Source organism: Hylobates moloch, unplaced genomic scaffold (genome assembly GCF_009828535.3).
Source record: "Hylobates moloch isolate HMO894 unplaced genomic scaffold, HMol_V3 SCAFFOLD_1, whole genome shotgun sequence".
NCBI lineage: Eukaryota > Metazoa > Chordata > Mammalia > Primates > Hylobatidae > Hylobates > Hylobates moloch.
The window spans coordinates 39,983,565-40,006,340 of NW_026652276.1; the positions used below are offsets into that span (position 1 = coordinate 39,983,565).

General features: G+C 43.7%; 1 protein-coding gene and 1 non-coding gene across 2 annotated transcripts in view; both read right to left on the reverse strand.

Annotated features, from left to right (window-relative positions):
- Nucleotides 1-21,294, reverse strand: part of KIAA2012 (KIAA2012 ortholog) — a 129,622-nt gene extending 108,328 nt beyond the window's left edge. The window contains exons 1-4 of the mRNA XM_032754924.2: nucleotides 21,088-21,294; nucleotides 19,625-19,909; nucleotides 3,590-3,749; nucleotides 1,349-1,504 (exon numbers count right to left, since the gene is read on the reverse strand). Of these exons, the coding sequence (XP_032610815.1) occupies nucleotides 1,349-1,504; nucleotides 3,590-3,749; nucleotides 19,625-19,909; nucleotides 21,088-21,171 (685 nt within the window). The 5' untranslated portion in view covers nucleotides 21,172-21,294. The remainder of the gene's footprint in view (nucleotides 1-1,348; nucleotides 1,505-3,589; nucleotides 3,750-19,624; nucleotides 19,910-21,087) is intronic.
- Nucleotides 12,533-12,636, reverse strand: LOC116809944 (small nucleolar RNA U13). The gene has a single exon (XR_004370104.1). It is a non-coding gene; the product is annotated as a small nucleolar RNA U13 (small nucleolar RNA).
- Nucleotides 21,295-22,776: the final 1,482 nt, after the last annotated feature.

A 22,776-nucleotide genomic window follows, 5' to 3' on the forward strand; every position in this document is an offset into this window, starting at 1 on the left:
ACCTTATCTCTAAAAAAAATAAAAAAAAAATAAAAAAAAATAAAGAAAAAAAACAAAGACTCAAGTGAGATGTGTGGTTGGTTGAAATGTTTAATGGCCCCAGGCTCTGAGAACCTGCCATGCTCTTCTCCATTCATTTGATAAACCAGATTCTCTACTTATCCTGACTGGATCATTTCCCCAAAGATGGGGGTTGGTCAGACACTGCCACTGTTTCTGGAAAATTTCATTATACGTATTTTAGAGACAGGGTCTCACTTTGTCACCCAGGCTGGAGTGCAGTGGTGCCATATAGCTCACTACAGCCTTGAACTCCTGGGCTCAAGTGATCCTCCTGCCTCAGCCTCCCAAGTAGCTGGGACTACAGGCATGTGCCACCATGCCCAGCTAAAATTTTAAATTTTTTGTAGAGACAGGGTCTCACTATGTTGCCCAGGCTGGTCTCAAACTCCTAGCCTCAAGCAATCCTCCCTCCTTGGCCTCCCAAAATGTTGAGATTACAGAATGAGCCACTGAGCCTGGCCAAAAATCTTATGTTGGGCTCTTGCTCTTTTATGTTCTCAAGAACTCTGCTACCAGCCAAGGCTCTCGTCTTTGCCTATTACTGCTACCCAGTTGTCTTTTCCCATCGCCCTTACCAAAGGCAACTTCTGGCTCTTTTAATGCTTCAAGTTCCATAGAATAATATTGGGATTGACAGAGTCAATCCCCATAGTACTAAACAGTTTACAGATGGCTTGCAATAATTTTCTGTATAGCCACGATGTAGATCTTACTGTGCCCATTACAGAGATGAGCAAACAGAAGCTCAAAGAGGTTAAATGACTTGCTTAAGATCTTATACTAGTAAATGAGAGAACAGCCATTTCGATACACATTTCTGGCTCTAAATCCTATATATATATATTTCACATTATATTGCCACAAAAATCACAGGATTAAGGAATATAAGAATGGAACAGATCTAAGAAATCATCTAAAATCTAGAGTCTAGACCTACGCTGCCAAACACAGTAGCCACCAGCTGCATGTGGTTATTTAAATATAAATTAATTAATATAAAAAAGCTCAGTTTCACTGTTGTACTACTACATTTCAAGTGCTCAATAGCCACATGTGGCTAATGGCCACTTTATTGGACAGCCCATATGGGACATTCCATCACTGTGAAAAGCATTATTGGACAGTGCTGGTCTGCACTAACCCCATATTTTACAGATTGAGGACTATGCAACCCAGAATCTCAAGACCTTGTTTTGGGAAACGCCATTTTAAGGTGTTAACATTTAAGGTGTTAAGGTGTTATCTGAGAATTGGTCATAAAATCAACATGTAAATCAACATGTACCTTGTTCAAAAGATTTTCCTTGTTGAATCCAAAATGAAGGGAAGACAGGCAGGAGATGGTATTTTGGGGGTGCACCTGAAAGATCTTGTTGTGGCCTGAGCTTCTTTGGTACATTAAGTTGACTGTCCTGGAGCAGCACAGAATCCTTGATGTATCCTGAAGAGTAGATCAGGAGATATTGATAGAAATAGTGGTAGCCAACTTCAAGTTCTTGGCGGTAACTACAAGGTTCCTCACTTACACTAGTCTTGGCTTTGGACATTGCCCATTAGGGAAGACAATTAGAAGATGAGGGAGATTAAAAAGTCAGATAGAACCCACAGGGGCTTGTCTGGGTGCTTCTGGTTCTGTGCTACATGTGTACTTCCTCCACCCCATCATTCCCAAGAACTGGGTCTCCCTGGTGGAAGGAGCATGGCTGCTTCTTTGGGGCAAAAAAGCTCCTCCTGCCTCAGGAGGAGATCCAGTGGAAGTGGATGTATCCTATTTGCTTCTGTAGGCCCCATGGTCAGCAGCCTCCTCAATCCAGTCATTCTGTAAGTATTTATTGAGGGCTTCCCTATGGGCCCACCCCTCGGCTAGTCAGTGAAGTGGATCCAGTGGAACCAGACTTGGGCCCTTTTAAAAGGCACTCAGTAGTCTATTGGAGAGACAAAACTCTCCTGTGTTCTGAATGGCTCTGAGTGTCAGTGTAATATAAGGTCAGAAAACAAGGAGCTCAATATTGGCTGGAGTTTTCAGCAAAGACTTTGTAGAAGGTGTGAGCTTGAAGGGTGGGGGGGATTAATCATAGGGGTGTAAAGAAGTCCCAGAGAATATGTACATTAGTATCACAAAGTGGGGAGCTCTGAGACGTGCAGCAAGAGGGTGGTAGGGGCCATTGGACTGATGGGCTCACACCAGATTCTTGCCATTGTGCCTCCAGCTTGAGGGCTTCACCTTCAAGAGGGGCTTTGGCAAGGAATTATGGCAAGGAGCTCAAAAATGCATGTGTGTGTGTGTATCTTTCCTTAAACCACACGTTTTAGCCATGGACTCCCATGGAGGACTCGACCTTTTCTGAGGTTAAGAGGGGCCTTCATCCTGGGGAATATTGGACCTAGGCCATAGGAGAGTGGCCTGCTCTGCCCTCTGCCCCACTCAATGAGAAACACTTCTTTGGTTAAGTGGCTGTTTCTCAAAAGTTTCAAATAAATGGAACTGCCTATAACTGTGGAACTGCCCTGAGAGTAAAACCAATGACTGGAGGAGCCAACAACTTTCATTTTGCTTCAAGTCACCACTTATTGGGGGAGTGAATTGCTTTCTCTTCTTCCTCAGGGTAAACCTATAAAGCAGGAAGAAAGTCAGTCTTTCTCTAGTCCTGGCTGTTGTTGCTGAAGAAATGGCAAACAGCCGAGTGGGTACTGGCACATTCTCTGCTCACTCTTCTCATCCCAAATAGGCTTGCCAAATAAAATACAGGATGTCCAGTTAAGTTTGAATTTTGGATAAACAATGAATACTTTTTTAGTAGAAGTACATCGCGAAGATTGAAAATTGCAAGTGTAACTGTTTATGGGTGTTGCGGGGGTGGGTATGCATGTGCTAAATTTGGCAACTCTAATCCCCAACCACTTCCCATTTTTGTTTTCAAGCATTTACAGAGTGCATTTAGGGTCTGTTCATCAGAAGGGTGTCCATCGCACTCCTAATGGATTGTGCTGGAGAGCCACCATCTTTAAGAGGAAGAGTCCTAACATTTCGTTTCTAGGAGGACCTGGGATCACCTCACATGGGGAACTAGGGAATGTGGGGAAGAATGTGGAACTGTGGGGGTGCAGGGTGGATTTGACTTCTGGTCCCAGCTCTGCTTTTGACTGAATGATCTTGGACAAATTACTTTGCCTCTCTGGGCTTCTTCTTCCTTATCTTGTAAAAGATGGGGGTTGAACTGGAGGGTCTCTGAGTGGAGAAGATTGGGAAGAAAGTTCTGGCCTGGATGTGGCATGTGAGGCTGCTGAGGGCAAGGGATGGGAGTGAAGGCAGGACTTCAGGCCGTTCTTCCCTCTGCAAATGCGTCAGAGGACAAAGGACGGGAGCTGTGAAAGGGGCTTGTGGGCTACCAAGCGTGGGACTTTGCTTTAACACAGAATTGGGCTTGAAATCCTGGTGTTTCAGGTCTTGATGGAAAACACACTGTCACACCAGAATGGGAGGTGGGGCAGTTTGGGGTGTGCTCCCTCCCATTTCCCCACTGACCTGCGCACCAGAGCCTATACATGGCATCTGGGGGCCAAGTCCGCAGGAGGCCTCGGAGGTATCTCTTGGCTGAATGCCCTGGCTGGATCTGCCGTTGGGCCTGGCTCTCCAGCTGGCTTCGGAAGTGGAGGTATGGTTGCCAGGCTCTGTCCTGCTCTCCCTGTGGGGACACCAGTCAGGAAACAGCACAGCTGCTGAGCCCTGAGCCACCCAGTGATACAGGCTGGTTAGCACAATCTTCATCAGTAACCCAGGAAACTCCCAGAAGGCGCCAGAAGGCACCAAAAACAGATGCCTCGGCTAATAGACATGAACCAAGAGCCCTCAGAGCAAAGCTCTGAAAGGCCCCTGCAGGTTTGCAGTTGGAAGCAGAAGGAGAAATGACATATACCAGATCCCATCTTGAGATAGAGTATCAGGAAAGGATAAAAACTTCAGAAGAAAACACATTACCTAGTTCAGCCTGTGGAAATCATTTTAGTATCTTCAAAAATGGCTCTGTACTGTAATGGGAAAGCCAGCTCACAAATCTGCATTGGCATTCAATGTTTGTAATGTGAATAATGGGACAGACAAATCATGTCCATGTTCATGGGGAGCCTGGCATTTTGAAAATATCTGGCTCTGATGCATTTCGTTTAAGCTGGGGAGAATTTTCTGGGAACCTATCTGCCAAAGTCAGTGCCACTGTGCAAGACATCATGGGGAATAAATATGAATAATAACATCTTACAATTGACTAGGAATTTACATTATACAAAGAAATTTCACCTCATCTGTAATCCTCTAAGGTGGACTGAGTTACTACAACCACTTAAGTGATATGTAGAAACTCTCAGAGGATGATTGCTTAGGCACAAGAATAGCAAATGTGTGATATTTGTGTTGACATCTCTCACCCTCCCCAGTGTCCATGGCAGACATCCCTAATCAATCACAGAATTCTTGACTGCTGAACTGAAGGTGATCTCAGAATCCATTTTCTCCTTAAGAACATTTTTGAAACTGAGGCATAATTTATATAACATGCACAGAGCTTAGATGTTCATTTGATAAATATTGACAATTGTATATACCTTTGTAACCACCACAGAAAACAAAATCCAAAACATTTTCATCCACCCAGGGAGTCCCTCATGCCACTTTTTAGTCAGTATCCTCCTACCCACCAGGTAATTGCTATTCTGATTTCTAACACCGTGGACTGTTTTCTTCTATTCTTGAACTTCATATAAATGGAAACATACAGCATATATTCTTGGATGCTCCATGAAAGTGATCCACACAGTGTTCCAGTGAGAACTGGCATGAGAAATGAAACCCACTTGGTCCCCTCTGGCTAAGGAACTCTCCCAAGGCAACAATATAGCCTGGAAGGATAGAGAGCAACTATGTGGAGTCAGTTAGAAGTAGAGTTGGGCTTGAATCTAGGGCTTCAAAATCCACATCAGTGCAAAGCCTCTTGTTCTTCAATAACTGACCATCTCATCAAAGGACCGGACCAGGAGTTAGCACCATGAACCAGCTTGATGTCAAAACAATAAATAAAGATATTTTGAAGCAGGTGCCTCAGTGAGTGTCCCAGACTGTAAGAACTGTATTCTAGAGAGACCAGAGTTTTCATACGTGTTAGGATACAGTAAATCCTGATTCAACGGGCTTGAACAATGAGAAAGAACGTGTGTTATCTCATGTAACAAAAAGACCAAAGGCTAGAGAATACCAGGGTTGGTTAATTCAGTGGCTCAATAGCTCTGGCATCCTGAAACTCATTTTGTAGGCACCAAATCTCTTTCTACCCTTCAGAACAGTCTTTCACTTCAGTCTTATGGGCCTGCAGAGGCTGAACAATGGACACAGGGAAACATCAAGTGGGTCCAAAAAGCACAAGCCAAAGAGTGGGAAGGAGACAGCCTGTGAGAAAGCTTGGGAAAGAGCCTTGGATTTACAGCCAGAGCGCCTGGGCTCAAGGCCGGCTCTGCCTCATGGGAACTTTGTGATCTTGCGTGAGCTCTGGAACCTTCTGAACCTCTCTCTAAAATGGAGCTAATATAGTGGTAGAGGGAATGGAGAGTGCATGGGTTCTGGAATCAACCCGAGAGTCAGGTTTCATAGTGCCTGGCACATACTAGGGGCTCGATATTGTGGGGAAATGAATAAATGAACAAATAGTTCCAATCTCAGCCCCACTACTTCTCAATCGTCTAATCATTATATAATTTCGCCCACAATACTGACATAATACCTCGTTTTTGGTGTAAATGAAATAATGTAAGTGAAAGGGTGTCCCACTGAGCCAGCTTATGGTAAGGCGAGAGGGTGCACGCTCTCATTCCCTGCCCACCCTGCACTTGTGAAAGCACTTTCTAATCTCTCAGTACTCCTAAAGGGAGCCGAGGAGAACACAGTGGAGACTGAGCAGAGGCTTTGCCTGAAGATGGAATTGATCTTGAGATCTTGCCCCATCCTTGGGCATGTTAATTTCTTCTCTGAATAATTTTATTCAGTGTCCTCAGTGTAAGGATTATATGAGCTGAGGTATGTAAAATACTTAATGCTTAGCACATAGTAGGTGGTGAACAAATATTAGGTCTTTTCTCCTTTCCCTTGTCCAAGTGGTGGGAGACTATGCTAACTGCCCAACACTTATTCCCCCTCACTTCTTTTTGCTAAAAGAGCCCCAATTTTTTGTCAGCAGATCCCCTTTCCCAAATAGTTGTCCCTCATTATCTGTGGTGAATTGGCTCCAGGACCTCTGTGGATATTAAAATCTGTGTATGTTCAAGTCCCTTATATATTATAAAATGGTGGTAGTAATATTTGTACAGTATAGCCCGTATGCATCCTCCCTATACTTTACATTGTTTCTAGCAACTTATAATACTGAATACAGTGTAAATGCGGTATAAATAGTTGTTATACTTTTTTTTTTTTTTTGGTTTGGATTGTTATTTTTTTTCCTGAATATTCTCGATCCCTGGTTGGTTGAATCCAGGAAAGTGCAGACATGGAGGGCCTTGCTTTCCCAGACTCCACTGCGTCTCAGAGTGGCCAAGGGACCTAGCTCTGCCCAATGAAACCAAGGGGAAACTACTGGGAGCCTCTGGAAGGTCTTTGTTTCTTTAGAGAAGGAACGGCTGTGCAAGGATGGCTTGCTGGCCCCTTTCTTCCGCTTTGAACCCAGATGTGACCTCTGAAAGTATGGGACCATCTTGTGAACATGCGCTAACAAGCCTAATAAGAAAAACCAACATTCAAAGGATGGTGGAAGGAAAAGATAGCACTTGAGTCCTTAATGGCATTGGCGAGCAGCTGGGCAAGCATGAAACCCCTGCCCCTCCACTTTGTGTTACCTGAGATAATTAAATCTCTTTATTGCCTAAATCAGGGGTTAGCAGACTTTTTTTTTTTTTTTTTTTGAGACGGTCTCGCTTTGTCAACCAGGCTGGAGTACAGTGGCGCTAACTTGGTTCACTACAACCTCTGCCTCCTACGTTCAAACAATTCTCCTGCCTCAGCCTCCAGAGTAGCTGGGATTACAGGCATGTGCCACAATGCCTGGCTAATTTTTGTATTTTTTGTAGAGACAGGGTTTCACCATGTTGGCCAGGCTGGTCTTGAACTCCTGACTTTAAGTTATCCACCTGTATCAGCTTCCCAAAGTGCTGGGATTACAGGCTTGAGTCACCATGCCCAGCCTGGAAGGTTTTTTATAAAGGGCCAGACAGTAAATATTTTCGGCTTTGCAGGCCATATGGTCTCTGTTGCCACCACTCAACCTGTCCTTGTAGTGCAAAAGCATCCATAGGCAATATGTAAACAACTGGTCATGGCTGTGTTCCAATAAAACTCTATTTACACAAACAAGTAGTGGGCAGGATCTGACCAGTGAGCAGTGTTTGCTGATTCCCCAACTTCAACCATTGATAATCATGAAATATGTTGCTTGCAGCCAAAGTATTTCTGATACGTGGATACAATATGGGAGCAACAGATTTAAAGCTGCTACAGATTGAAGGAGTGGGAAACAAGCACTGGAAAAAAGGGGATGATTAAGATGGATTGATAACTAATAAAATCACATCAAGTGAGCCCAAAATGTACAAGCAGCAGAGTGGGAAGGAGATAGCTTGTGAGAAAGCCTGGGAAAGCGCTCTAGATTTAGGGCCAGAGTGCATGGGTTCAAGGTTCAAGATAAAAGAAAACGTGGCTTACTATTCAATTGGCTTTACTCCTTGGGGACTTATGAATTAAATGAATGCTTAGAATTCAAACATAGAGCATCACCTGCTCCTTGATGTCTGGAAAGTTTATGTGGCAGGTACTTCAAGTACAAAAACAGCCTAGAAATTCAGTCTCATGTGGTCTTGAGGCTTTTCCCAGAGGACATGAAAGAAAGAATTATAGAGAAGATGGTGGAAGCTAAATGACACTCTCACTCCATTTTTTCACTCAGTCATACGATAAATATTTGTTGGGTACTTTTTATATGCCAGGCACTGCGTTGGGCCCTGAAATATGGAGCCATTAGACGAGAGGCCTTTTCTGGGTGAATTGGAACCTCATTTCTTTTCTGTGAATCTTTGCTTTGACTGACTTTCCTCTGAATGCAGTAAGGACCAGCATCTTCCAAGATGCTGTGGCCCCTGTGCAGATGGCAAGATGTGCTGTTTGAGTCTGGACAGGAACCCTTGCAGTTTCTCATTAGTGGGCATTTCTTTTTCTTTTCCTTTCTGTCCTTCTTTCTTTCTTTCTTTCTTTTTTTTTTTTTTTTTGAGACAGAGTTTCAGTCTTTCGCCCAGGCTGGAGTGCAATGGTGTGATCTCGGCTCACTGCAACCTCTGCCTTCTGGTTTCAAGTGATTCTCCTGCCTCAGCCTCCCGAGTAGCTGGGATTACAGATACCCAACACTATGTCTGGCTAATTTTTGTATTTTTAGTAGAGATGGGGTTTCACCATGTTGGACAGGCTGGTCTCGAACTCCTGACCTCGTGATCCACCTGCCTCGGCTTCCCAAAGTGCTGGGATCACAGACGTGAGCCACTGAGCCTGGCCATTAGTGGGCATTTCTGAAGCACCAGTTTGGTTCTGAAACTTTACTGAGAAGCTTGCACCATGGTGCAGGGAGTTGCCAAGAAGAGTTAGGGAATCCTAGACCTGGAATTTAGAGTATTTACATATATTTTTGCTTAGGATTTGGAAGCTGATCTTGGTGTATTCACTTCCTATTGCTGCTGTTAACAAATTACCATACATTTAGTGGTTTAAACAACATAAATGTATTATTCTCATACTGTTCTGGAGGTTGGTTAGAAGTTCAAAATGGGTCTCACTGGCTAAAATCAAGGTGCTGACAGGCCTGAGTTCCTTCTATAGGCTCTAGGGAAGAATCTGTTTCCCTGCCTTCCCCAGCTTCTAGAGGTCACCCCCACCTTCATTCCTTGGCTTGTGGCCCTTTCCTCCATCTTCAAAGCCGGCAACATTAAGCTGAGTCCTCAGGCTGCCCTCTCTCTGATCATTCCTTCTGATTCCTTCTTCTGCTTTTAAGGACTCTTGTGCTTACCTTGGGCCCACCCGGATCATCCAAGATAATATCCCTATTTTGAGGCCGTCTATTGATGACAACCTTAATTCCATCTGCAACCTTGATTTCCCTTTGCCCTGTAACCTCACATGTCCCAGGGATTAGGCCACAGATACCTTTGGCAGGACATCCTGTCTACCACATTCTATTTAAGGTTTTTTCTAGTTTCCTGGTTTCTTTTAATAACTTCTCAAATTATGCCTGTGAAGTTGGTTAATAATGTCCCATCTCATTGGAGAAACTGAAGCACTGAGGGATGCCCAAGGCCTGCTTAGGGCTAACCGAGGATACCAGTCAGGGTGAAATCTACTAACTCACTTCCAACCTGTTGAAGAATATTTTCAGTGGAAAAATAACAAAACATAAGAAAGCATGTATAGTATAATTACGACCTCATACAAGCATATCCTGTATATAGTCATGATGGAAAGACTGGAAGAAAATAGATGAAAAAGCTAATAATGGGAGTATTAGGGTGCTGGGCATAAGATTACAAATAGTTCTTTCTTCTCTCTCTCTTTTTTTAAAAATCAAGTTTTCAGTAATATAGATTATATTTCTAAATAGAAAACATGTTAAAAATTAATTAATTTTCTGGCACCCACCCTCTTCTCATGCATATTTCTTTAGTTCTTCCCTAAAGTTATCCTAAACCTAACTACCCACTCAAAAGTCACTCTAAAATATAAAAGGAGACAGAAGGGAGCCGGGGAGGGAGTTTCTGGAAGAGGAAAATAAACATGACAGCAGGAGGCTGGCTACAGATGGTTTCAGACTGTTCAGGCCTGCCTCGGCTTTGCCAATCAATCCCAGCTTCAGGTTTCTTCTGCAATGAGTAATTAGTGTGCACGGGGTGGCCTGTTATCCACATTCCACCATGAGTGCTTCCTTTAACGAGGGACTTGCTCTGGCCAGTTGACTTCTTGATGCATATCAGGTCTCTGAATGCAGAGGCGTGAAGGGGACTCCCGTGTACCTGTCCCTTCCCCCGCACTGGCTGTCCTGTCCACCTGCTCTAGTGCTGGCCACTGAAGGTTTTCAGAGGATGGAAGGAGACGGTAGGGCTTGTGCTCCTGCCCAGCAGATATGGGGTGGCAGGGAGCCAGAGTCCCCAAGAAGGCAACAAAGGCCCAGGTAGCCAGCTGCCATCATACCGCAGAGGGTGGCCCAGCGTTTGTGTGCAGGAATCAGCAGAAGGGTGAAGAGAGAAACCCCCAAATCCCAGAACTGGCAGGTACAGCCCTCCACAATTTGGCCCCACCCACTTCCCCAGGTATATTTCCAGCAGGGAGCCTGGCTAGTGACCCTGACTTCCCCTCCCCTGCACCTTCTCCCCTAGAGGCCTCTGCTTACCTAAGCCTGGAAGGTCTCACCCTGCTTATCTTTACAAGACTCAGCTCAAATTCTACCTTCTCCAAGAAGCCGCTCTAGATTTTTCCCAGTAAGAAGCAGTCACACTCTCTGCCTTCTTTGTTAGGAAATCATAATCTCGCTCCTCTTATGGACTGCCTGGTATCAAAATGTCACTGGGGCACAAATTGGCCTCTTTCACCAGATTGTGCACTCCTGGTGGGTAGAGGTTACAGCCCCCTCACCCCCCTGGCCACATCCTTGTAACCAATATGTCATTAAACAATTTGTGGAGCATCTGCTATGTGTCAGGCACTGTTTTAGGCCCAGGGCAGTTCCTGACTACTCAGATGTTGGCTCGATTGAATGGAAAAACCCAATAATGTCTGCATTTTACTGCTGACCACCTGTGCTCTGAGCTGCCTGCTCCAGCCAGAAGTCCTTCTCTCAGGAGGGGCACAGCTGGCATCTCCTAGCCCTCAGTCTGTCTTGCTGGAGTCAGTGTTCTCTGGCAAAGGCCAAACCGTAGAACAGGGTGACTGCTCATTGTTGTTGCACCTGTGCATGTGTGACTGGAGCCAGCCTTGGGGCTGCCAGGTGAGTGCAACTGGAGTAGAGGTGGGGGCAGGGTGGGAGGGGAGAGAAGCCACTTGCAGCTGTGCCTGGAAAGCATCCACCATCCCCAGCCTGACTTTGATCAGCCTCGTGCAAACACTGCTGCTCTCAGCCAGCCCTTTCTCTGCAGGTTTAATTTTTGGGATTCTGTGCAAATGATAACTCTCTCTTCTATCTATCTTTGGTGAGTGTATGTTCCTGGATACCAGGCCATAAAGAAGAAAGTCGTGAAGTGGTCTGAATTTTCTCATTAATGCAGTGTTGTAGCAAGGCTTGATCCCTGACCAAACCATTCAGCATCAAAGATTTGACCAGCCATATGTCATAAATGTAAAGGTACAACTAGGATTGCTAGCAGCAAAAATTAGGCTCCAGGTCCTAGGAGAGCTCAATCTGCCTGGATTTGAATCCTGTCTTGATGACTCACTAGCTATGTGACCTTAGGGAAATTATTTGATTCACCTGTGCCTCAGTTTCCTTATCTGTCAAATAAGGATGACAAAAGTACATACTTTACATGCAAAAAAAAAATGAAACTGGACTCTTACCTTACACCATTTACAAAAGTTAATTCAAAATGGAGCAAACACCTAAACATAAGAACTAAAACTGTGAAACTCTTAGAAAAGTTTTCCCCTGGAGTTTATAACCATAGGGGAAAAGCTTCATGACATTGAGTTTGGCAATGAGTTTTTGAATATGATATCAAAAGAACAGGCAAAAAAGAAAAAATAGAAAAGTTGGACTTCATAAAAATTAAAAACTTTTTTTTTTTTTAAAGACAGAATCTCGCCCTGTCACCCAGGCTGAAGTACAGTGGCACGATCTTGGCTCACTGCAACCTCTGCCTCCCGGGTTCAAGCAGTTCTCCTACCTCAGCCTCCCTACTTTTGTGCATCAAAGGACACTATCAACAGAGTGAAAAGGCAGGCAACCCATGGAGTGGGAGAAAATATTTGTAAATTTGTATCTGGTAAGAGATTAATATCCAGAATATCTCTCTTTGAGAAAGAGAGACAGAGACAGGGTCTCATTCTGTCACTCAGGCTGGAGTGCAGTGATGTGATCATGTCTCATAGTAGCCTCGATCTCTTGGGCTCAAGTGATCCTCGTGCCTCAGCCTCCCAGAGTGTTGGGATTACAGGCATGAACCAATTATTCAGAATATCTAAGAACTCCTACAATTCAATGACAAAAAACCAAACAACCCACTTAAAAAATGGGCAAAGGACTTGAATAGATATTTCTTCAGAAAAGATATACAAATGGCCAATACACACATAAAAAGATGCTGAATGTCATTTATCACTAGGTAACTGCAAATCAAAACCACAGTGAGATTCCACTTGACACCCACTAGAATGGCTATTATAAAATAAAAAAAATTTTTTTCAGGTCAGACAGGTAATGTGTTGACGTTGTAACAAGGTTCAGAGGGTGGCACATTCACACATGCATGTGAACACCCAATCATCATGCTTATGAAATACAAAAGGATCTGGTTATTATCAAATAAAAGTGTTTAAGGCCAGGCACAGTGGCTCATGCCTGTAATCCCAGCATTTTGGTAGGCTGAGGCAGGCAGATCACCTGAGGTTTGAGACCAGCCTGGTCAACATGGAGAAACCCCATCTCTACTAAAAATACAAAATTAGCTGGGTGTGGTGGTGCATGCCTGTAATCCCAGCTACTAGGGAGGCTGAGGCAGGAGAATCACTTGAACCTGGGAGGCAGAGGTTGCGGTGAGCTGAGATCGCGCCATTGCACTCCAGCCTGGGCAACAAGAGTGAAACTCCATCACCAAAAAAAAAAAAAAAAAAAAAGTTTAAAAAGAAAACAGAAAGTAACAAGTGTTGATAAGGATATGGAGAAACTGGAACTCTTGTGCACTGCTGGTGGGAACGTAGAATGGTGTAACTAACTGCTATGGAAAATCCTATGGTAGTTCCTCAAAGAATTAAAAATAGAATTACCATATAATCCAAACAATTCCACTTCTGGATATATACACAAAATAATTGAAAACAAGGACATGAACAGATATTTGTACATCCATGTTTATAGGGCATTGTTCACAACAGCCAAAATGTGGAAGCAACTTAAGTGTCTGTTGATGGAAGAATGGAAAAACAAGATGTGGTGTATATATACAAGGGACTATTACTCAGCTTTGCAAAAGAAGAAAATTCAGATACATGCTACAACATGAATTCATTCTTCTAATGAGTGAAGACATTATGCTAAGTGAAACAAGTTAGCCACAAAGGATATAACTGTATGCCTTCACTTATATGAAGTTCTTAGAATAGTCAAATTCACAGAGACAGCAGAAATATGGTTGCAGGGGCTGGTGGCAGAGGGAAATGGGGAGTTACTGTTTCATGGACATGGAGTTCAGTTTAGCAAAATGACAAAACTCCTGGAAATGGATGATGGTAATGATTGTACAACAATGTGAATATACTTACTGCCACCAAACTGTACATCTAAAATGGTTAAAATGGTAAATTTCGTGTTATATATATTTTGCTACAATAAAAAAGGCACCTACCTTATTAACCTGTTGTGAGGATTAAGTTAATAAGTGTAAAGCACTTAGAATGGTACTGGTATAATACTAACTTCTACATAAGTGTTAGCCTTTTTTTTTTTTTTTTTTGGAGATGGAGTTTCACTCTTGTTGCCTAGGCTGGAGTGCAATGGCATGATCTTGGCTCACCGCAACCTCTGCCTCCCGGGTTCAAGCGATTCTCCTGCCTCAGCCTCCCGAGTAGCAGGGATTACAGGCGTGCACCACAACGCCTGGCTAATTTTTTTGTATTTTTAGTAGAGACGGGGTTTCTGCATGTTGGTCAGGCTGGTCTTGAACTTCTGACCTCAGGTGATCTGCCCACCTCGGCCTTCCAAAGTGTTGGTATTACAGGCGTGAGCCATCATGCCCAGCCCCAGCCATTGTTATAAATATTCTGTTAGTTATACAAGGGAACCAATGAGTGAAGTACATACAACCTAGAGAAACAGGAGTGTATTGGATCATATATATAGCTTATTATAGAAATGCTGCTTATCATCCAAATTAATTTTAATAAAAATCTGATTTGGTTTCCTAGAATTACAAAGGGTTAGCTTAATGGATGTGTTGAAAGACTCACATCCACTTTTTAAACATACTGTTAAAGCTGGGGAGATGCTTATTTTTCTCTGCGGCATGTGGAGTTTTCAAAATCAAGCCGTCTAGGGGTTAAACGTGGGGCTTTGGAATCCGTTGCTGGGCTCCAATTCTAGCTTCACCACTTAGGTATGTAATTTTGAGCAAATTAGTTAATGTCAAGCCCCAAGTTTCCTTCCTATAAAACAGAGGTAATGCTAGCATCTAGCTCTTAGGCTTGTGCAGATTGAATGAAGTTATACAGGTAAAATGCCTGCTACACACTAAGCACTCAATAAGTCCAGCTGTTATTGACATTACCTTTGACCTCATAGTTGGGGTTGACCATGTTTCTCTCTGACCTTTCCTACTTCTAGGTTTATTAAAGGCTCCAAATACAACATCTCAGGACCTGCTCCAATGGAGCACACTCAGAAAAAGGAGTGCAGCAAATTGCTCTTTCTCCCCTTTGCTGCCTTGGTGCCTACTTAACACTGTTGACAGCCACCAGAGCACTTCCTACATTTTACCGACACCGTCAAACAAGTAGCAGGTTATTGATCAGAACTTGCAAGGAAACTTCATCCTCCTAATCTCTGGCTAAAAGGGTAACAGATGATTTATAATTCTCTCTCCTTTTCTATATTTTTAATTTGTATAAAAACCCTATATTATGGTTAGAATGGGAAAAATAAACTTAATTCAAAAGGCATGTTTTTTACATTATTTTCTACTTGATAAAATGGTTATCTGGGCCGGGTATGGTGGCTCATGCCTGTAATCTCAGCACTTTGGGAGGCCCAGGCGGGAGGATCGCCTGAGGTCAGGAGTTCAAGACCAGCCTGGGTAACATGCTGAAACCCTGTCTCTACTAAAAATGCAAAAATTAGCCAGGCATGGTGGCATGCACCTGTAATCCCTGCAACTCAGGAGGTTGAGGCATGAGAATTGCTTGAACCTGGGACGGGGAGGTTGCAGTGAGCCAAGGTCATGCCAGTGTACTACAGCCTGGGTGGGTGACAGAGCAAGAATCTGTCTAAAAAAAAAAAAAAGGTAACCTAAAGGTTCCTTCATGGGGGGACATTGGCTGAAAATAGCAACGAAAAAGTTAAATGCCTTGAGTATTAAGATGTGGGGAGAAATTAGGCAGTACAGAATGAGTGGTGACTATTCAGTGGAACAAGGCTGACAATACTTTTAAACTTAACGAAATTTATAATGGAGATGGCAGTAGCAATACAGTTGGCCCTCGCATCTGTGGGTTCCACATTTGTAGGTTCAACCAACCATGGATCAAAAATATGTGGAAAAAAAAAACAATAATAGCAATATAGACCAGACGTGGTGACTCATGCCTGTAATCCAATACTTTGGGAGCTGAGATGGGAGCATTGCTTGAGCCCAGGAGTTTGAGACCAGCCTGGGCAACATAGTGAGACCCCATCTCTAAAAAAATTTTTTTAAAAATTAGCTGGGTGTGGTGGCACATGTCTGTAGTCCTAGCTGCTTGGGAGGCTGAGGCAGGAGGATTGCTTGAGCCTAGGAGTTCAAGGTTATAGTAAACTACAGTCATGCCACTGAACTCTAGCCTGGGCAACAGAGCAAAACTCTGTCTCTACCAAAAAGAAAAAAAAAATATATATATATATATAAATAACAATAATACTAATAAGAACAATGCAGTATAACAGCTATTTACAAAGCATTTATACTATATTAGGTATTATAAGTAATCTAGAGATGATTCAAAGTATATGGGAGGGTGTGTGTAGGTTGTATGCAAATACTATGCCATTTTATATAAGGGACTTAAGTATCCTTGGATTTTCGTATCCTCAGGGATTCCTGGAAGCAATCTTGGTCCTTGGTTTTGAAATCAAGGGGTATCCTGGAACCCTGCAGATACCAAGGAACAATTGTACAATGTTGGTTGAAATCTACTATAGTTATCTAAATCCTGTTTATCTCTCAATGGAACAGAGAAGTGGCATGTCCTGTGAACTGAATTTTAAAACACATTATTTTAAATACATTGTTTAATCAATGTCTCATTGTTGGTATTTATCCTACCCCAAATTATGATTACTTAGGTTTTATAGCTATTTGATGTCTCAATAATGGGAAGCTGAATAAATTAAAGGCCTCAAGAAGAATGGTTTCAACTTTGGAAATGCTAAACAAGATTTCCTTCTGTTAAAAAGTAACAACAACAAAAAACCAACCAAGCGACATATTTGTGTGTATCCAGGAGTCTAAGAATGCTGACCTCTGATTTCTTGACTTAACATTTATCTTTACCCATTAAGAGTTAGGCCATCAAGAAAGTTCAGGGGTGGATGGATGCTGAGTTATAAACGCCAGACAGGTTGCCACATGTGTGCTGTCAGATCCAGAGAGCTGGAGGTACTGTGAGATGCTTTAAACCTTGACTTGCACCTTTCTGCGACAGCCTGTATTCTTACAGGTCTGGGTGGGGCCTGAGTCATGCAGGTTTCTTGATTCACAGTCCAGCCAAGAACCGATCCTTCCGTGAGCAGCACTATTACTCTACCCCTTTTTCCATCCTCACTTTGGCTCTTGGACTTTGAGTGCAGTGTTTTAAACTCTTGAACTATCCTATTTGGACAAAGAAATACTCACCCTAATGGACAGCTGGTGTGGTTACTGGTGGACTCAACTTGCAGCACTGTTTGCCATTCCATTTTCCTCCCCGAAGCCTCTCACCTTGATCTCTAGGGTCAACTGTCTACCTCTTTCAAAGCTATAGATTTTTATTTTATTTGTAAAATCCCATAGTTTAAAAAATATATTTGATAAAAAGAAATGTATCAGCCTCCTGAGCAGCTGGGATTACAGGTGTGCACCAGCACTCCCAGCTAATTTTTTGTATTTTTAGTAGAAACTGGGTTTCACCATGTTAGCCAGGCTGGTCTCAAACTCCTGACCTCAGATGATCCACCTGCCTTGGCCTCCCAAAGTGCTGGGATTACAGGCATGAGCCACCACACCTGGTCAATAATCACTTTTTTAAAAACAGATTTATATTAGAGAGGTAATGTTTTCTATGTGGCCCAGTCTCACATTCTGGTGCAGTGATTTACTTGGCTGTATGACTTTGAGTGAGTCACTCAAACTCTCTGTGCTTCTATTTCCTCACCTTTAAAGTGGATAATAATAGTACTTATGCCCAGGATTATTAGGAAGCCTAAATGAGTTAGCCTATGTATCACTCAGTGTCCAACCAGGAAAATAGAAACTAAGTAAACACAGAAGGAATTTAATTTAGGGAATTGGTTGTACAGGTGATTGGAGAGGTCAGAAGGCAAACGGATGGGGGGGCAACATTGAGATCAATAACATCAGGAAGCCAGCACCACATTTACACTAGAAGGACAGAGCGAGGAGCTGGTAGGGTCACCTGGAGGAGTCGGGGGTCATAGTGGGCCTGTCTGTTGAGAGCTGTATCACAGAGGTAATGCAGATGCTTCTTTTCACTTGAGGCAGAGTGGGAAGGGAGAAATACTGTGGTCTTCCTCTTCTTCTCCCTCTCCAATCTCTTTCCAGTGTCTCCCATTGGCAAATTCAACCAGAAGCCAGTGGACACCAATGTTGGCGGAATTATACATAGCCTGTGGTCAACCTGCCTGCGATGCAGAGCAGAGCAGGGGAAGGGAACAGAGGGAATCTGAGACAAACAGGCCACGACCAGGCACAATGACCACTGGAGTCCCTTTGAGTCCACAAACAACAGGGCAGAGTGCAAAGTATGCAGGCCCTGGTGAGGTAGGCAGTCCTGGATTTGAATTCTGGCCTTGTCATTTAGTAGCTCTCTGGCCTTGGGCAAATCACTTATCTACCCTGAGCTTTGGTTTCCTCATCTATAAAACGAGGCAAGAAAAACTATATCGCACAGGGTCATTGTAAGGATTAAATGAAATAATATTTAGCTATAATGCAACAGTAAGCATTCAACAATTGGTTTTCTTTTATTCAAGAATTTATTATTTTTAAGGCAAAGAGCATTGGGTATTCGGTCAAGATCATCAAGCTTCTCTATTTTGAAAGACAAAAAGAGGGCATAGGAGTCTTTTCTTTTGGAAGCTCTGCCTGGCATGGGGGTAGGTGATAAATTGTCCAACAATGATTCTGGGAGATGATCTAAGAAACATTGGAAATATCATGCATGACCAAGTCATTAATTCCACAGACATTTGTGGGTACTCTTTCTGGAAATGATTTAGACATGGTCCTCACATTGGAAGAGATGTTAATCCATCAGGAATGACAGACAGTCAAAGAGATAAAGCTCAGTGCATGATGGTATGGGAATGTCTGCAGAGGAGGGAGGCAATGGGCTATCTCTGCCTAGGCAAGTGGGAGAAGGCTTCAGTGAGGAGATGGTATTTAAGTTGTGTTTCGAAGGATAGGTGGGAGCTTGCCAGCTGTAGAAGTGTGTGCAAAAATGGAGAGTCATGAAAGGGCACAGGTGTTGGGGAATGATGAGCTAATCACATGGGTGGGGCCTTATGGCATCCATGATTGAAGTGGTATAGGAACAGGTGGGAAATGTGGCTAGACATGGAGCAGAAAAGCCAATGTGTGAAGGGCCTGTTAGAAGAAGCTAATGACTTTATTTTGTGGGGAATGAAAAGTCAGTAGACACTTTAAAATTAGGGAGTCACCCACCATTTCTAACCTAGAATCTTATAAAGGGACACATCTTCCCAGAGTATCTTATGGCCTCAGCCAAAGGGCTGATGCATGCAACTATATAAAGCAGGGTCCAGGTGCACAGCTCACAAGACATTAGGAAGTATGAATCAGAAAAATGAGCACAGGCGTTTTCCCTTAATATTGTATTCAGGATGGAAAAAGTCATTAACTTATCCTGCAGACGCTGAAGGGCTCAAGGTAAATATTTAAAATGTTCTCCCTCTCATTTCCACAGAGCCAAGAACATCAGAGGTGGGATGATGATGCTTGTGGCTATGAGACAGGATTTCAAGGATCCCGATGAAACGTCTGCTGGCCTGAATCTGTCTGAATGCTGAAGAGGACTTTGTGTTACTCTAACTGAAAGGAAAACACAAAATGATGATAATGTAGCCCTTTATGCTTTTCAGAACCCTTTCACATACATATCTCATGTAAGCTTCGTGACAATGGTGTGCAGCAGATAGGGCTAAGAGTACAGTCAATCTCATTTTAGAGATGAAGAAATAGAGGTCTGAGAGTTTCATACCTTCCCTGGGTCCAAGAAGTTATTCCCAAAGCTGCAACTGGGTTTCTAGACACGCTGCCAGCACCTTCCCCAAACCCAAGGGAGTGTTCTGCCTACCTGTTGCCTTCCATATGCCAGGATGGCTTCTTTGAGGTCTTGAAGTGTGTGCAGTTCAAGATCCAGCTTCCTCCAGGGACCTCTGGGGCAGTAGGGGCCTTTTCTCCTCTCTTTGGGCGTCCATGCCGAAATGGCTAAACCTTCTGAGTAGAGGATCAGGGCACCCTTTCTAGTGCTGAAAGTTTTAGGGAGAAAGAGGCTCCAGGAGTGCTGGCTGGCATTGTTCTCATCTTGAGGTTTGCTGACAGGAACATAGTCTTCTGGGGACCTCCAGTTCAAGTAATCCTGCAATGAAAAGCAGCCACTTTGACGGAGCCACTGTGGAAGACCTTTCTACAGCAAATACTGCTTGTGCAAAGCCTTCGGCATTTTTTTAGTTACTGATTTTCTCTGAATTGTTCACACGATGTTATAGAACACAATTGCTCTTCTTAGCAACTGCCTTTTCTCTCCACATTTCAAAATTAGTAGAACCCAGGGCATGGTTCTCTTTCACCCCATTACAACTTTCAGGAGAGTCATGTATGGCTGGAGGATTAACTCAGCTTGCGTGTAGGTTACAGGCTGGTTAAAGTTTCCTGGTATGCAAGTAAGTGGTCAGAATTATTAAGGGCAGCAGATAACTTTGAAATTAGACCTGGACTAGCTGGCAGTTTAAATAGGAGCATTCCAAGCCACCAGCACTTCAGCTGTACATGGGGAGAATTTCTATACATTCCAGATGCTATGTAACATTACCTAATTTGGCTATTTAGGGGCCTATAAAGCGGTTACATATCTTGTAGGTAAGTAAATGCCATTGGCCATACAGGTCCTTTGAAACTTTATATGCCTTTTAACACAGCAAAGGTCAAATATCATGACAAAGTACCATGACAATGGAAATCTCTGTATGACCCCCAAATTTGCAAAGTATCCCCAATAGATCTCTTATTCCTGGCAGGATTCAAGTGAAATAAAAGTCTAGTATAGCAAGGGAATTTTGCCACCTCTTTAAAATCTTCTAAAACGAGTTTTTTTTTTTTTGACCTATATTAAATATGAGTCCTGTGGGTTGAATTCCAGAAAGTTCAAGGAAGCCATTGAAATGGCATGAACACACACAGCATTTCAACCGCAGAGCACGACTTCCAAAAACCAAACAGCCATCAGTTTGCCTAGAACCAGGTGGAAATTCTGGTCTTGCACCAAACCATCCAAATTCCAGACAATCTGGAATCTCCTTTGGTCCAAGCAAAGACAGCTACAAGGGGAAAGATGAGGGCCCCAGTGGCAATCTCGGTGTGTCAGGAAAACGATGTTATTTTCTTGAGTTTCATGAAGGAGGAAGGAAGATCTTCCAGTGACCCCGCCACCTCACTAACAACACAAACCAAGACACACATGGTTTACCTCCCAAGTGGAAACATAGAGCATTCCTCTCTCACCTCCAAAATGTGCCTTTCTTCAGCTGTGGGACTCACCTCTGGTTCAAAGTAGACTTCTAACTTCTGTTTGTCCTGGCCCAGCTTCCCGTGGCCCCGGCTCAGGAGGGAGAGCGTGAACATGTTTCCCTCTGACCACCCCTTCTCAAGGGCAGTCCATCTTGGTTTTGAAGGCTGAAATCTGGTCACACCTCAAGATTTCCAGAGCTCACAGCAAGCCCAAGAAGACCACAAACACAGGGCCTTTTATTAAATTTTTTCCTCTCGCAGCAGCTTCTTAATAACAACCAGCCACACAGTTTAGACAGTATGTGTCTTTGTGGAGAGAAAAAATAAACCGCACAGCCAGCCTCTTCAAGCTCTGGATTGTCTACTCTCTGGGCGACCTGTCTCTCCCCTTCTCCTGAGCTCTTGTTGTCCCTTGGTCCCGGTTGCTCTGTTACTAGCCGCGTGCATCTACAGATCTCGGCCACAGCACCATCCTTCTCGTCTGAGCGGAGGTTGTTTCCTGGTTGCTATGGCAGCACAGGGAAATGAAGTCCCTTAAACTAACCCAGGCAAGGCAGAGACGGGTGCCGGGTGCAGTGTGCATTCCCCAGGGATGGGGGTGGGGGTCAAATGGACACTGAAGGGACCAGGCTCAGGTTGCAAGTCCCAGTTGCATGGCGTGGGGGCCTTGTTGGGGTACTTTTTCTGTTATTGTTCTCATCTTGTTTTTAGAGAGCGTCTTCCCCTCTCTCCTGATATGTGAGCCTGTCACTGTCAACTAATCATTAACAGAGCCAGGGTATAATCTGGGTCACCTAAAACCACCTGTGACTGTTTCCTTGGCTGAGCTCCATCATCCCCTCGACCGGACACGAGATCTCATTATGGTAGTTGCTGCTTTGCCTGAGCGGGACACACTGGGATTCTCTAGCTTGCTTTGCATACCTGGTTCTCAACTGGGCAACCTATCCCCAGATGGGGGTGCTCTGGAAATGTGGGTGGGGGACATTTTGGTTGTTGCAATAATTGGAGGTCTTGATGGCATTGAGCAAGCAGAGGCCCCAGATGCTAAACGTTCTACATTGTGTGAAATTCCCACATAGTGATGAACTGTCCCACTAGAATGCCAGGAGCACCCGCTTTGAGAAGCACTGCGTAGCCTGGGATGCTTGGATCGCTTTGACAGTGACATTGTGACGAGCACATACAGGAGGGAAGAGGGTCAGGAAACAAAAAGACCCCTTTGCTGGGGATCTAGGAACCTGCTCAAGCCTGGAAAAGCAAGCTGCCTGTTAGCTGTCAGCTGAACTACCCTGGCAGTCTTGTGGGAGTGCCCCCTGCTGGCCTATATGAAGAAGCACAACGGACTACAAGCCCACTTACCTTTTTGATCTTCCTATGTGGCACTTTCCCCTCCCGCTCCGACCCCTCCACCCCCAACCGAGTTCAAGTCTCCTGAGAAAGAAATAGAGGTTCTGTTGTAAAATAAAATAGGGTTTATTATGGGGAATCAAGACAGCGAATGAGTGAATGCAGAGGCTCCAAACAGAATTTAATCAAAACCACAATGAGATACCACTTCACACCTACTAAGATGGCTACTATTAAAAAACAAAAACAAAAACAGAAAATAACAAGTACTGGTGAAGATACGGAGAAATTGAAAACCTTGTGCATTGCTGTTGGAAATGCAAAATGGCGCAGCCTCTGTAGGAAATGGTATGACAGTTTCTAAGAAAA